This window comes from Bactrocera dorsalis, chromosome 5 (assembly GCF_023373825.1).
Source record: "Bactrocera dorsalis isolate Fly_Bdor chromosome 5, ASM2337382v1, whole genome shotgun sequence".
NCBI lineage: Eukaryota > Metazoa > Arthropoda > Insecta > Diptera > Tephritidae > Bactrocera > Bactrocera dorsalis.
Window position 1 is genome coordinate 65,944,282 of NC_064307.1, and position 16,092 is coordinate 65,960,373.

The window sequence follows — 16,092 nt, forward strand, 5'->3', positions numbered from 1 at the left end:
CTTAAGTAAAGAAACACCACGGATTTTTCTCCCGAGAGATGGCATTGCCAACTAAAAAGGATTAACTTCATAAAGAAGTAACTTTAACCTCGGTAGTAAGGCTGAATGTAATGGTTCTGCGCTTAACCTATTGCTAAAGGATAACACGGTAGAATGACTGTTCAGTTGGAAGGCATTTGAGCAGGTGTCGCAGGACCGCCTATCAAACTTTTCAAGCATTTTCCCAGTAGAAGTCTTTGCAGTCGGTATATAAAGTTTAAACCTCCAACGCAACCTGAATCAGCTAAACTTAAATAAATAGACTATATTCTTTCAATGTTCGATTTCAATAGTCACTTTAGGGTGAAGATATCCTCCAGGAGTGAATGGAGAAGAGATTTAGTAGTGTAGAAGGATACTACCTCTAACTACGAGTATACCCGCTGTTCCAAATTGGACTGTGGTGAAAGGCCAATGATCTTGACAACTCTCTTTCTCTCCGTTAACCAAACTCAGCCAGCATCTTTCAAGCGGAAATACCAGGCATAGAGAAGAAATATGGTCTATTGAATAATAACGCGATGATACAAAAAACAACCATATACTCGGATAGCCAGACGATACTGCTGAAAGGCTATGAGCAGGCTGGACTGTCATCTCCATTTATTTATAATTTGTATTCCTGGCCACAGGAACATAAGCGGTAACGAGAAAGTAGATGAGTTGGCCAAGTTAGAAACCACTTTAGATGAATTCGTGGCGGAGTTAATACCACGAACGCTGGAAATGATCAAAAGGAAGCTTTATAATGGGTGATTCAAGTAGTTATACTTTTTGGAACATATCATGCATGAGTCGTGTCAAGCTGTAATATTATTTTTGAGAAAGTAACCGTCAATGGCGAACGTTATCGTGCCATGATAACTGACTATTTGAAGCCCGAAATTGATCCTCGTGATCTTGGAGACATTTGGTTTCAACAACTAGACGGCGGCACTTCCCATCGCATCAGTCAATGGATTTATTTATTTATTGAGAGAACACTTCGGTGAGCAGTTAATTTCACGTTTTGGGCCGAACGATTGGCCGCCAAGACCGTGTGATCACACACCGTTATAAGTTTTCCTGTAAAGTCTTTTATACGACGACATTGACATAGTTCAGCGAATTAAAAGACAGCGGCTACGCTGGCGGGTCATGTTGTCCGGTGGACGAAAACACACCAGCTATGAAAGTTTTCGACGCAGTACCCGCCGGGGGAAGCAGAGGAAGAGGAAGACCATCCACTCCATTGGAAGGACCAAGTGGAGAAGGATCTTGCTTCGCTTGGAATATCCAATTGGCGCCACGTAGCGAAGAGAAGAAACGACTGGCGCGGTTGTTAACTCGGCTATAATCGCGTAAGCGGTGTCTACGCCAGTAAAGAAGCAGAAGATATGTAAAGTCCAAAAATTATGCGGACAATTCTGCTTCGCTTAAGGCCTTGGAGCAAAACATTACGAGTGGCATTCGTTAGTTACTAGTCGAAATGCTCGAACGAGTCATCGAAAATTGAACCCAACGGATGAACCATCTGAGACGCGGGCAACATTTGAAAGAGATAATCATCAGAAACAAATGCCGAAGAATGATAATAAACATTCCGCCATTAAATTTGATGTCTCTGTGTTTTTTTTTTAAGTTGGGAACCTCGAAATGAATCACCCTTTGCATACATACCACAAATGGGCCATACACCCAACCAAATGCACCCTAATGCACAAAAGTATTGAAATTAAGCAATTTCACCCAAATCATTTGCGCGCCCTCCACCTGCCACAAGCCACAAACGCTTTCCGGTGCTGTTATTCAATACGCGCAATAAACGCCTAGAAATGAAAACGCCCGCCGCAAGAGTGCTGCGCTGTGCGGTGCACACTAATAACACGCCGCCAACCAGAAACAACAACAATTGTAAAATATTTATTACACTCAAATATTATGATCGGTATTGAACACTCGTTCTACAACACAATTGCAACACATGCACTTGACGCACGCTGCGCCCTGCACACGGCGCTCTGCAGCCCAGCCACCACACTCACCACTCGACATTTGGCAGGCGAGCGACTGCTGGAGCGCTGATTGTTTTATTGTGCAGCCTTCGCAGCGAAAGGCCAAAAATAGCTGCAGAAGCAGCAGCAGCAGCAGGGGCGGCGGCAGCAAGTAATGCTGAATCGATCGGGCATTTGTTGCCTGCTTGACTGCTGACTGTTGACTGCGCGCCGCGCATTTGATGCGATGACTAAAAATAGAACAACCAAATCTTAAGGCAGCAGAAAGACGGAAATTGAAGGCAGCAATGTTGGAAATAAATATGGTAGCGACGCGCGGGCGGAGAACACAAGTAATTTTATTTTATATAAACAATGCCGAAAAGTTAAAAAACACAGAAACGCAACAACAACAGCGGCACAACGAAAATATTCAGATGTTCGAATGGCTGGCGTAAGTATGCCACACACACAAACACGCGTATAAATGACCATATACACTAATGTATGTATGTATGTATGTATGTATATGTTGAATTACAGCATTTATTGTATACTGTTGTTGTTGCCTATAAGAATTTCATCTAAGCAATTCAATGTATTTGCTCAAAAAGGCGTGGAAAGGAAATCGATGATTTAATTATTTCGAACGAAAGAGTAAAAACTCATGCGCATAGTTTCAGGAAGGTGGGAAGGGCGGTGGAATAAATCAGCACGTACCATTTGAATACACATCAAGAAAAAGACGTTAATTTCGGCTTCAGCGAAGCCATAAAACCATTCACAGGTGCATTTTTTATAGCATAAGCGCTTTTTGCCTTGATTTGGAAACCCCAATTTGTATGGCAGCTATATGCTATAGTTGTCCGATCTAAACCATTTTTTAAGAGACTGTAGGGATGCTTTGGATAATGGTCAATGCCGAATTTCGTGAAGATAAATTACCAAATAAACGTGTTTTCCATATAAGGACTTGAGTTTAATAGGTCAGTTTGTATAGCAACTATACGCTATAGTGATCCGATCTCAAGAATTTTTTAGAAGACTGTAGCCATGTCTTAGATAATAATCTATGCCGAATTTCGTGAAGTTATCTTATCAAACAAGCAAGTTTTCCATACAAGGACTGGATTTTAATCCGACAGTTTGTATGACAGCTATATGTTATAGTGATCCGATCTGAACAATTTCTTCACAGATTACACAATTGTCTTAGAAAATAACCCATGTCAAATTTCGTGTAGATATCTCCTCTAGTGAGGAAGTTTTCTATACAAGCACTTATTTCCGATCGATCAGTTTGTATGGCAGCTATATGCTACAGTTATCTGATATCGGTGGTACCGACATTTGAGCAGCTTCTTGATGAGAAAAGGACGTATGAAAGGTTTCAGATCGATATCTCAAAAACTAACGGAAAAGTTCGCGTATATACAGACTAATTTGACTCAGCTTGTACGCTGATCATTTATACATATATAAATACTAGGTATAAGCTATATGCTTTATAAGACCTTCGTCGTTTTCTTTTCTTTTGGGTCTTACAAGCATTGTGGCGCACTTTATAAACCCTGTTCAGGATATAAAAACTTTCCAAAAAACTATAAATACTCATACAGGTTAGATCAGGTTAGGTTAAGTGGTCAATCCTAACAGGGATCTCACTTGCATAGCTGAGAACAGCGGTCCGTGGTGTTACCAGCAACTTTTATCTACAAAAGAAGAACCCCTGCTATTGCGAAAAGATTAACTTTACTGACGACAAGTAATACACAAGGTTTCATGCGTTTTACTCTAGATCAAAAAGGATCAAGCAGTCGCACAGGAGCAGGTCGTCCACCAGCGCCAATTAAGCGCACGATTCAAATGCGAGCATGGCAATGGTGTTCTCTTTGGCCAGCTCCTCGGCTTTCCAGTTGGCAAAAATTAAGCTCTAACCAGGCACCCGAACGAGTCTGATGAGAAGTTGTTTAATGCTTTCTGCTATTTCTGGTGTGGACAGACACTCCTTGCCTAGCTTTGAGCGCACAGTTAACGAGCATTAGTATTGCAGCTCTGTTGTCGGAATTTTTGAGGGAGAGCTTCGTGCCGAAAACATCTCCGCCAACCTTCCCTCCTTGCTTCGACCCAACCGTGGAAACGCACACTATACCTCTTCTTCAGCGACTGCTCGAAAAAGCCCCCAAGGGAGACCTTGTGATACAGTAATTCAGAATTTCTGGAATGCAATTGAATAAGAAGAGAATTTTAGTGTGCCGTTGTTCAGTCCCATTCATAAGTCCAACTTCCCTGAGCCACAGAGCACACTTTGCAGCATTGCACTTGCCAATGAGAGCCGTTTTAGTCTACTTGCGGGTTGTCTCACGAACGTTTTGTCGCAGTGAAGACTATACCATATATGAAGTGTTTGCGTTTCGATTCCACCTTAACCTTTTGGCTTCACCTTGCTTTGTGAAGAGGAAAAATACAGTTGAAGCAAAAACTTGGCTTGAAGATGAATTTATGGACACTGCCCCAGGAAAATCAACCAACAAGGATTCCTATGCTAAGCTTAGACGTGGTGAAATGTGCATCGAGGACTGTGCATGAGAAAGTTCTGTGCGAATTGGACACCACGTGAGCTCACTTTTGACGTACTACAACGACGAGTTGATGATTCGGAGCAAAGTTTGGAGTTGTTCAAGCGTAATAAACTCGAGTTTTTGCGTCGACATGGTCGATATTTCACTCCAAAGTACATTCGACAGTCATCCGAGTGGATTGCACACCGTTCCGTTCAAAAGCGTGAAACAGTCGGCTGGCAAGGTCATGACGTCTGCATTTTGGAATGCGTAAGGAATAATTGTAATTGGCTCTCTCGAAAAAGGAAGGACCATCAACATTAGATAGCATTATTGGATCGTTTGAAGGACGGAATGCAAACATTCATTCACCAAGCCAAATGAAAACGATGGTAAAAATCTATTAATTCGGCGTCGGCATGCTGTATTCTCCAAACCTGAACCTCATAGGCTATTTTCTGTCCTCAGATCAGATCAAAAATTGATCTATTGAATGAAGAGGTGATCGCCGAAAAAAAGGCAAGTGTATCCTCCTTGAAGGGAACGAAAAGTACTGGAACCTCTTCTTTCTGCACTTAGCCTTAGTTCTTTCAATCCTTGCTTCTGTAAATACTGAGTCATAGCGGTCTCCTAAGAGTTTTTAAGTCTAATTAGAACATACTTTTAAGGCAAACTCTGATTTCCACCGACAGCGGGGGTTATTTTCACTGGAGATGTGGGTATTTTCTTTCCATAAAGGGAAGCTTTTCTTCCTAAATAACAAACTCAAAAAGTCTATTTTGTGTGAGGTTGTAGTCGGTGTCCAGAATGTTCTGGGCAGGTTTGCTTTGCTGAAATAGTGACAATTTCGTGTGCTTCTCCAGCCACTTTAAGAGCTTTACATTGACTCTTGGTGGAGTGGGCTCAAAACAGCAGGACGGCTATAGTGTTCTGTTAGAAACACATTCAAGTAAAGGAGTCTGCAGGAGTTCCGCTGATCACTTATGTACCTTTAGTAACCATAATATTTTTTAATTGCATTTTGAGACATTTGCATAAAAAATAAAAAAAAAATATATACAAAAACACATAAATTTGCCTTCCACGAAAATTATTGCAAATTAATTCTCAATCATTACACAATCCGCCTGCCAACACTTGACTGCCACTTACCTTGTTTAGTCACACCGTCATAAGTTCAGCGACTCTACACTCCACCAGCTGCGGTTTACCCGAAGAAATGGCGCAAAAAAATGCCATAACTCAGCAAACTGTAACACAAACACACTTGCAAACGCACGCATATGATTCTTGTACGCAACGCCGTCCTGTGCTTTCCTTTTTTCCTTGTTGTTGCTTTTGCCTTTATATTGTTTTTCTTGCTACTTGTTCGCTTGCTGACGCTGATTGCGTATGACTCTTCGGCAGCGTTGCGAGAAGACGTGCAGATGCGTCAATTACGGCACACTGAAGAGTCATTTCTCAAATTGTTTGCGATCTTTTGAAGCTTTTGTCAGTTGGAGCGATTGGAAACATGTGTAAGAAACGAAATGCGCTCTGATTTTGTTAATATTGTATAAATGAGATTTCTAATGACGTAATAATGGGTAGTCGATAAAGTCTTTTCGTATTTTTATTTTTCGGAAGCGAACGAACTGATAAAGCATCGTCTCTGTAAACTTCACAAATTTCATTGGTGGTTTGTGTGGCATTCTTCCCTTTTTTATACAAAAATTGCAAAATATAGCGTATTTCCTCATTATTTTCACTCATTTTTGAACAGCTGTAACTTTTTTTCAACTTCCCCGAATTTAATTTTTTTTTTGGTTAAATGAAGCTTAAAATCTTAGCTTTCCAACACTACATGGTATGACACAATATGATTGGTAGCACTGGAGATATACGACTGCCACGACATCTACTGACAAAATACGAAAATACTTTTTCGACTTCCCAATATATCGGTGAGTATGCCGATGAGGAAAGAAAAAACTACCTGAAACTACTAACTAGCAAAGTTGTAACGCAACTGTGAGGCGAGTTCTCATTTGCTGTTCGTTGGTGTTGTTTTATTGGTTAACTAAATCGCATTTAGTTGTAATTATTGTCAACGAAGACAACTAACGTTGAGTTCGTTCGAAAACTGGAAAGAGCATCATACTAATCTAGAAATTCAAGTGCCTGGTAATAATAAAATTATCAACCTCGATCCAGCAATTCAATGATTTTCGGTCGCCAGATATTTTTCCAAAAAATTTTGCATAACAAAGTGCCAAGAATTTCTCTCAGCGCATAATTTGGCCAAACAAAAATCAAAGTCAGTTGAAAGACTTAAAGAAGAACTGCATTTAAGCGCAATTAAGAGCTACTTAAGAGCCAAAATGGATGCTAAAAATAAAGCTTATTGCCTTATATGCCGAAGAAATTATGTATGCGCGTTCTTTTGTACTTTCTTCACACAGCAAACTGGGTATAAAAATTGTGTGAACTCGGTTCCTCAGCATATTTGTTAAGCCAGAGGCAAGCGAGCAACAACCAAGGCGTGAAACTCAAAAATGTTCCGATACGTTAGTAAAGACTTCTTCAAAAAATATACAGCATTATTTTAAATTAACACTAAATCCAAAAAATAATATTTTCCACAGCTCTCTTTTGCAGCATTGCTCGCAGTTGCGTGCGCCGCACCCGTTGACGAGCAGTTGATGGTTACCGAGCCCATTATGGAGCTGCGCGCGATGGACAATATGGGGGCGGTTGTTGTGCCAGAAATGGAAATGGAGCCACGTGTGCCCGTTATCGGCATCATGGATGCGGCACTGCAGCAATCCACCGACGGCGCTTACAATTTCCATTATCGCGGCGAGGATGGCTCGTTTCGACAGGAGAGCGCTGTAGTCATCAACCCCGGCACCGAATATCAATATCTGAAGATCAGTGGCAGCTATTCGTACTTCGACGCCAACGGCAAGGAGGTGGTGGTGCATTATAGTGCCGACGATCGCGGCTTCGTGCCCGAGGGCAATAACATAATGCCGCAGATTTCGTCGGCGGCGAAGATGAATAGCCAACTGCCGCGTGTGGTGGAGAAGCCGAGACCACAAGAGCAGCAAGTCGAGAATGTACCGAATGTTCCACATGTTTCGCAAGTTCCATATGTTTCGCAAGTACCACATGTTTCGCAAGTACCACATGTTTCCCAGGTACCAGCTATGGGCAGCGTTTGGAATGGCCAAATTATGCAGGTGTAAACGCTGAGTAGTTGTTTACTTATGTAAATTCGAATTCGGTTAAGCGATAAATTATGAAATGTACGCTTTAGGTGTGGACCTTTTTGTTTTTACTTAATTTAATTTATTTTATTTTTTTTTATTTTTTTTTCATTATTTTTTTATGTTTCTTTTTAAGTTGAGTTTAGCATCTACTTGTATTGCTGCAAATGAGAATAAAAAGACTTTTCACCACGATCGCTTGCGTTGTTCAATATCTGTTGCATACTTTTAGGCGCTGTGATCGGTAAAAACTTGGGTTTGACAGAGAACATAGAAGACTTTATCTGCTTATGGTTACTTTAGCGCTGATTTGAAATAGTTGCTAACCAAATATACTAATAACTACAGAGGCGGCTCAATGAAGGAGGTTTTGAGCCCCAAAATCCCTCTATAACAGGACTTCTTGATTTAAATTTGGAAGAATTTTAAAAATAAGTTAGAAGCAAAAAGCCCCCCATACATAAATCCGGATCAGCTACAGAACTCAAATAATAATAATCGGCAAAATATTACAGTGGCGTAACCAGAAAGGGTTTTTGGTGTCAAATCCTTGAAAAATTCAGAGATTTTAGTTCAATATTAGAAGAATTTACCAACTAGAATCAATATTAAAAATATGTTGGAAGAATGAGCCCTCTCAGAAAGAAATTCTGGATCTGAGAGGGAAGTGAGTGTCAAAACCCCCTTTAAATCGGAGATTTTAATTCAAATTTAGAAGAATTTACGAAGTCACATCAATATTAAAAATATATTGGAAGGAAAAAACCGCTAAAAAGAAATTCCGGATCAGCTACTGACTATAGAAACTCAAATAATATAATCGACTAGTCATTACAGTGGCGGAACCAAAGGGGTCGAACAATTTCAAAAAACGGAGATTTTAGTTCGAAATTAGAAGAATTTATCAAGCAAAATCACTACTAGAAATATGTTTGAAGGATAAATCCTCCCAGAGAGAAATTTTGGATCTAGGGGGCATTGAGTGTCAAAACCCCCTTAAAATTAAAGACTTTAATTGAAATTTAGAAGAATTTGGAAGTAACATCGGTATTAAAAATATGTTGGAAGAAACCCCTTCATCTATCAGAAATAAATTATGGATCCGGGGTTTTGGGGGTCACAAACCCCTTAACATCGGAGAATTTAATTCAAATATAAAAGCATTTACGAAGTAACGTCAATATTAAAAAATATATTGGAAGTAAAACTCATGCACCCCTAGAAAGAAACTCTGGGTACGCCACTGTATTACTATTAATACTCCAATAATAATAAATTCTTTTCTGGATTATTTTAATTTATTAAATCTAATAAAAATATCGGATAAACTAAATATACATACATACAACATTGTATCTAAATTTCGCTAGAAACTACAAGCAAGTCTAAGTACAAGCAATAAAGGCAGCCTAGAGAAGCTGCGTAAGCTTAAGGACACTACTAACTAAAGTATATTTGTCTTGCAAGCTACAAACAAGGTTATACACACATACATATATATTGAAAAAAAAAAAACAAAAACAAAAGAAAAAATGAAAAAGAAGACGCGCTCAAGCGCCGACTTACATTATTGTTTGAATTTTGCTTCAAGCAAGATAAAATGTCGATCATTTGTTGGGGTAATTACAGCTATGAACATATAAATATGTTTAATTCATTAAATATATAACTTTTACTATATTTTTAAACCAATATTGTAATTGTTTTGTGTTTTTTAAGCTCAAAACGTCACTTCTTCAACAGACAAGACTGGCAACGCTGCACAAACTCAGCGCAAATATTTGAAGTACTTTCAGTTGACGTATATTACAGTGCAAATTTATTTCTTGTTCGCACCCAGACTGCCGCCAACGTTATTGCACAGGCTTGTGCTCAATAGATGAGCGCCTGCACTGCCTGGTGGCGGCGAGCTGAGCTGCTGGCGAAAATTGCCCACGCCCATGGGCTTGCGCTGCTTGATGCGTTGTTGTAGCGTGTGCAGCAGGCCGGAGAGCACATCGTGGTTGGGTATCTTTTTGGCGAAGAGCAAGCGCTTGACGGAGTCGTCATAGGTCAGCAAAGCGACCATGTTCTGCAGCAAGAAACCTTGGCAGTATTCGAGCAGCTTGTTGGCGTTGTAGACCTGCATGGAGATAATGCGTTATTATTTAGGCACTAAATGTGATTTTATGGTTGTTAAGATGCTTACCTTCGCATGTATGTACATGGCCACCACATTGTCGATGTCGATCATCTCCGAGCAGCGTGACTCGGTGTAGCGCAGCAAACCTTCCAGCTGGAAGAAGCTCGCCGCCGCCATCAGCTCCAATACATCAGCATTACTGACCTCCAATGTGGCACAGCCACCACTGTACAGATAGTGCATGACCAGCTGGAAGATGTGGTAGCGTATATCGTTGATCTGCACTGTGGGCGTGTTTCCATCGCTCAGCTTAGAGCTGAGCATGCTCTGGAAACGCGGCGAGGCGGTGACGAGCACTATTTTGTGGCCATAAAATATTTTGCCCTCCACTCTGTAAGCATAAAAGAGTTAACAATAGGTTAGCAAGCAAGTAACATTAAGTTAGCAAGTAGGTAACATTAGGTTAGCAAGTAGGTAACAATAGGTTAGCAAGCGGGTATTTTTAGGTTAGCAAGCAGTTAACATAAAGTTAGTAAGCAGTTAACAATAGGTTAGCAAGCAGGTAACAATAGGTTAGCAAACAGGTAACAATAGGTTAGCAAGCGGGTATCTTTAGGTTAGCAAGCAGTTAACATTAAGTTAGTAAGCAGGTAAAAATAGGTTAGCAATTAGGTAACAATAGGTTAGCAAACAGGTAGCATTAGGTTAGCAAGCAGGTAACATTAGGTTAACATTTGATGTTTGAATTACCTGAAAGTCACATCGCTCAGTTCTGGATTGTTGACAAATTTGGGATCTATGCGCGAACTGTTCACTGATTGCATGACCGCCTCCTTAATCTGTTTGATGGTCTCCCAGCCAAAGCACGTGGCGAAAATGTCAGCCAGCAGCAGTGTTGTGCCCTCATTTTTGCTATAGCGAAATATATTGAAGAGCAGCGGCAGACACTCGCTCACAAACTGCGCGCTGTAGTCGTCTGGACAGACTTGCAAGAAATCCTGCAGCAGCTGGTCGATAACAGCATCCAAGCGCAGCTCATGCGCCGCCGCCAATGCGTGCATCCAACAGTGCAGAGTCCAGGGCACGCCCAAGGTGCGCAACTCTATTGTAATATCTGTTTGAAGAGAGAGTTATTAACAACTATTTGAATAAAAGCAGCTTGTTTAAGCACTACTCACCGAGATGATTGTTTTCGGCGCTGTGATACATTGCCTCCTGCAAACTCTTGATTTGTGTCTTGTTTAATGTGAGCGGCAGGTCGGCGCTTAAGCGCTCACCGCCTGCATTCGCCGCGCATGCGCCACCACGCGTCGCATTACCTACAGGTTCACCTTCGGCTAGCATTTCCTCGAGCGAAAGCACGTCTTTGCTGCCCGGCGACATTGGATGCGAGAGTAGTTTACGCAGACAAGCGCGCTGGCCGTGCGCTGCGGTCACAGAGATGGCGCAATAAGAGCCACGCTGCGCTGAGCCACCCGCAAAACACATTGTGTCTTTTTGTTGTGTAGAGAGAAATGCGTTGGCGCCATGCGCTAGCAACAGCGAAATAACTTCGACGTTGCCGGAACCGCATGCCACTTGCAGTGGCGTCAGCGTTGGTTTCTCCTCACTTAGACGCGCACCACCTTCAACTTTGCCACCACGTTCCAACAGCAAACGCAAGGCCAAGTAATTGGCGCGACTGGCGGCGAATGTCACCGCCGTCCAGTGCTGCGTATCTGGATGTACGCCCGGAAAATTTGGTTGACCGACTGGTGGCACTTCCACGTTTGGATCGCAACCGGCGTCGAGTAGCGCCTGTATAGCCACCTCGTCATTGCGTATGGCGGCGATCATAAGCGCCGTCAAACCGGCATGATTCAGTGTGTCATAACGCGTGGTGGGCGGCAACAGGTTGGCCGCCTGCGCCATTAACTCAGCGCGTCCGGTAAGCATGAGTTTAAAAGCAAGCGTGATGGTGGCGCGTTTGCCCAACTCCGTGGTATCTTCACTGATGCTCGATGCTATGGGCGTAGTCGCGCCAGGGTGTGAGAAATGTGTCTTCTTCGTAGGTAACTCCTCTTCGTGGCCAATTGGACGCATTGGACAGTCTACACCTGGTAAAAGTAGGCGCGCTGCTTGCATGATATCATCCTTATCGATCATGACAGCGTGTCGGTATTCCGCGTGCGCCGAGGCAACGCGCAACCATTCCACCAACGGCGGCAGCACCACATATGCACGTTCATAGCAGAGTTCTTGCACATTTTGACTGCTGCCGCCGGCACTACCGCTGGCGCTTGAAGGCGCGCCACTCAAGTCGCTGTGTTCCAGCTGTGAGCAGCGCATAAAGTAGAAGAGCGTGGAGAGCGCCGCATTGGAGAGAGCTGTGTGTTGAAATTTTTGTTGTGCACGCAAAGTCAAGTCTTTTAGTTCAGTTATGCTACCGACACAGGTCGTTAGCAGACAAGGCTCCAGCGAGACATTGCTATTGGCGCCCGAACTGCCGCTCTTTTGTGTGCCTGAGCCCAGTGATGACAGACTTGCCCAACGCGGCATAGTGAGCGCGCCTGATGCCACGCGTCCGGCATTCAAGTGTGCGAAAGGCTGCAAAAGACCCCACAGGTCACCGGAGTGCGCGATCGACTGATCCAGCGTCGCTGTGGTAAATTGACTGGCTGAATCTACAGGAAAGCTTTGCAGCAGTAACTCCTCGAGCAGATTTTCCATACCAGCACATAAGTACACTGCCGCGTATTCGTGTATAAATTTGCCCAGACGCGCGTCGGCCATCCAGCGATGAAAACGTCCCACGGGTAGTTGTAGTCCAGCGCGCGCTGACTTGCTTTGCTTGAGCGCGCTGTCGCCTGTAACAGCAAACATTGCTGCCGCGCGCAGACACGCTTTAATGCAAGAGTCCGCCAGTGCCGGACACAGCACAATCTTGTATGCAGTTGCGACTTCTTGCTTTGAACACAGACCCAAGCAGGCGGAGAGGCGCTGCACTTCGCGCGCAATACGCACCAATGCACGTTGCAGCAGGTAACCTAAGCGCGGTATGGTGTCCACTGAAACACGTTCTGCTTGCTCCTTGCAACGACCATTGCGGATGACGCGCATTATACAGTGTTGGCTCCATGGTGGATGTTGCAACTCCACCAGGCGATTATGTGAGTCCACCCACACAAACTCATCGGCGTTAGTCACATTTGTATTTACTGTCTCCAGCGACGAGTAGCGTCCTAAGCGTCGCGCGGGCTCAGAGCTCTCCGAACCAGCACTGAGGCTGCTATAAGTGCTGGTGCTCGTTTGCGAACGCATTGTCAGTTGCTGTATGGCTAATTTGATATCCTCCAAACCGCTGCCGCTCCATGGCGCTTTCGTCGCCGGTGTGGCGCGATGACGCGCGCGCGAATGATTTGTGCTTGTGCGTGAACGCGTGCTGCGATTGGTGACGGCGGCGGCAAGCCGATCTTCCGGTAACGGGCCCAGCGCTACGCCACCACCAGGTGAGGAACTACCATGGCCGCCGGTATCCGACATACTCGCATGGCCCGATGAGCGATTCTCATCCGACGAGCTATGACACTCCTGTACACGCTGTAGCGCGCGAAATTCATGATGATGAGTGCGCGTGCTCGTCGCGCTTGTCTTCGCGTGCGTATTGTGTGGAAAGCTGCCACCACTGGGCGTTGCATTCGCAGAGTTCGTATCAGCTGTTGGTATGCCGATGCTGCAATTACTCAAATCCAATGATAATGGCAGTGGGCGCTTGTCATTGGCGCTGAACTTTTGTTGCGCTGCCGCCGGCTGTTGCGGCTGCGGTTGCTGCGACGACAGATTGCCACTCAACATGGGCGGCTGCGATTTGACTGGGGTACTTTGCACCGTTAGGCGCGCTGGTGCTGCCATTGTGCGCTGCGGCGACGGCTTGCTAGGCGCTTGTGGCGGACTGCTGATATTTCTTATATTGATTGTAGTATTGGGCACGACGCTGTGTCCGTTCGGTGAACTAACCAACATATTGGGTGCGCCGCCAACGCCGCTATTAAAGCGCTGCGCCAACTCTTTGGAGATGCGTGGCGCCGGTGTCGCCACAGCGGGGCTTTGTATGCGCCCGGTTGAGGAACTCAAACCATTTGGTGTGTTGAACGGCGTGGAGTTGGCGGTCATTGTGGTGCCGGTGGATGGCGTTGCGGGCATGGCGCTTATTTGGTTTTGTTGTGGCAATGCATTTGTTGTTGTTGGTGAGCCGACGGGACAATGTAGTTGCGAGTTCGTTGGTTGCGGGCTGAATACGACGGGCATGTCGCCGCGCATATTGCCGGTTGGTCTGTGGAAGAGAAAGAACGTAGATTATTTAGACAGTGGAAGCTATTTTTGTGTTAGCGTACTTAAGTCAAATGTGTGAAATCGCACGCAAGTGACAGCTGACTACTGACTACTGACAACTGACAGACGTAGCCTTGCATTTCCACGCGCTGAAAACTGCCTGCTTGCCCGTTTGCCAGCTTGTTTCAATGCGTCAAAACAGTTACACATAATTAAGCTGCTTATGGCTTACAACAACTGCCAAGTCACTAAGTCAAATGTCAAAAAGCACTACAACAACAAATAAATCTACTAAAACAACACTCAAACAAAGTTTATATTCTGCCAACTTGAAGCGCTTTCTTTTTCCTACACTCTCTTCATATTTTATCTACGCCTTTCAGCTCTGCGTCTAACGCGTCTGTCAGTTGTATAAGCTGTTGCGTCTTAGACGTCAGCGGTGTCCCCACTGGGCACCGGGTTAATGCCGTCACTCACTTACCGCTAAGCCGCAGCGCAAAATCTTGGCCACTCAGAATTGGAACGCGCTTTCAACTTTTAATTATAAATGTACTGAAGACAAGCGCTCCCTTTATTCTTTATTCGTCAACAAATCGCCTTAACGTACATTATGCGCGCGCGACAGCGCAAGAACCAAAAGAACATAGAAATTTGCATAAGAATGTAAATAGCGGTATAATTGTTATAAGAATCAATGAAAGCAACAAAGTTCAACAACGAAAATTTAATAACAGCGCTGTATGCGGATAAATGTCATAACTGTTAAGCACTGCGGCCGGACGCGCTCAATGCCGCTGACAATGAAAACAAAATTATGTCATTTATTGTGCTTGTTGTTGTTGTAGCCATCATCAGCGCCTTATTTGCATTTGAAGAGATCTAGTAGCCGCGCCAATAAAGCGCCAAACGGAAACCAACAATAGCAACTAAAGTGTGAATACAAAGCTCTGCAGCGCATGCGCGTAGACAAACAGACATTTAACAGCAATAAATTGTTGTAATTGTTGTCTGTTTGTTGGCCTTTGCCTTGCATTGTTGTAAATCACGCACATTTTGCCGCTTAAATAGTAATGTGCTTGGCAGAAGACGCAGAACACAAATAAATTCTCTTTGTTTTAGCTGTCGCTGCCTAAGCATCTTCCTGTATGAGAAACCGCTGGCACACTTTTATTGTTTGGCACAAAGTATGTCCAAAAATAAGTCTTTGTTTGGGGGGAAAATGGGTCAGGCCACACTATTATTTAATTTATAAACGATTTTTGGTGCTTCGCGGCAGCTTGGTCAAAGCTGGGTTACCATTGGTTGATACTCAGCGCAAGATCGATCTTAAAAAATCCAGTGAGCTGTTGTTGTAAATTTGAGGAATGCTGCTTAGTTGACAGTCCATAGCTGGTTAAAAATCGGGGTCCGTTTAGGCTTCATAGGCCCTACTGTCGTGGTAGCGATATGAGTACAGCGACTCATGAGCTCGTCGCCCTCAGTAAGGCCAACCTCTCCTTAGTTGTAGGGTTCTAACAGATCATTGCTCAATCGCCATCCAAGCTATTTAATGAATACAGTCCTTGGCCGGTTAAAAATCCGGCTCCGTTCTAGTTACGTAAAGTCGACTGTCGTTGAAACGATATGGGTACTGCGACTCGTGAGCTCTTCTCACCAATAAGCCTAGCCTCGCCCTAGTTGTGCGGATTCCAAAAGACCATTGCTCTATCACCATCTACGCCGTTTAAAGAATACAGTCCTTGGCCGGATAAAAGACTGGGTCAGTTCCGATTACGTAAACCCAACTGTCGTTTAAATGATATGGGTACTGCGACTTTTGAGCTCTTCGCTGTAAGGCC

The 16,092-nt window shown here is 43.8% G+C and overlaps 2 protein-coding genes across 8 annotated transcripts in view; one reads left to right on the plus strand and one right to left on the minus strand.

The window, feature by feature from the left end:
* Positions 1-6,834: 6,834 nt before the first annotated feature.
* On the plus strand, positions 6,835-8,112 carry LOC105225950 (endocuticle structural glycoprotein SgAbd-2). The gene is made up of 2 exons (XM_011204635.3): positions 6,835-7,119; positions 7,198-8,112. The coding sequence occupies exons 1-2, from the start codon at positions 7,108-7,110 to the stop codon at positions 7,798-7,800; spliced, it is 615 nt and encodes a 204-aa protein (XP_011202937.2). The 5' UTR covers positions 6,835-7,107; the 3' UTR covers positions 7,801-8,112.
* A 985-nt stretch (positions 8,113-9,097) lies between these two features.
* Positions 9,098-16,092, minus strand: part of LOC105225951 (ankyrin repeat and BTB/POZ domain-containing protein 2) — a 113,727-nt gene continuing 106,732 nt past the window's right edge. For all 7 annotated transcript variants that reach the window (XM_049459045.1, XM_049459043.1, XM_049459044.1 and 4 more), the window contains 4 exons: positions 11,122-14,255; positions 10,694-11,057; positions 10,010-10,334; positions 9,098-9,943 (listed from right to left, as the gene is read on the minus strand). In XM_049459045.1, coding sequence (XP_049315002.1) covers positions 9,641-9,943; positions 10,010-10,334; positions 10,694-11,057; positions 11,122-14,255 — 4,126 coding nt within the window. In that variant the 3' untranslated portion in view covers positions 9,098-9,640. The remainder of the gene's footprint in view (positions 9,944-10,009; positions 10,335-10,693; positions 11,058-11,121; positions 14,256-16,092) is intronic.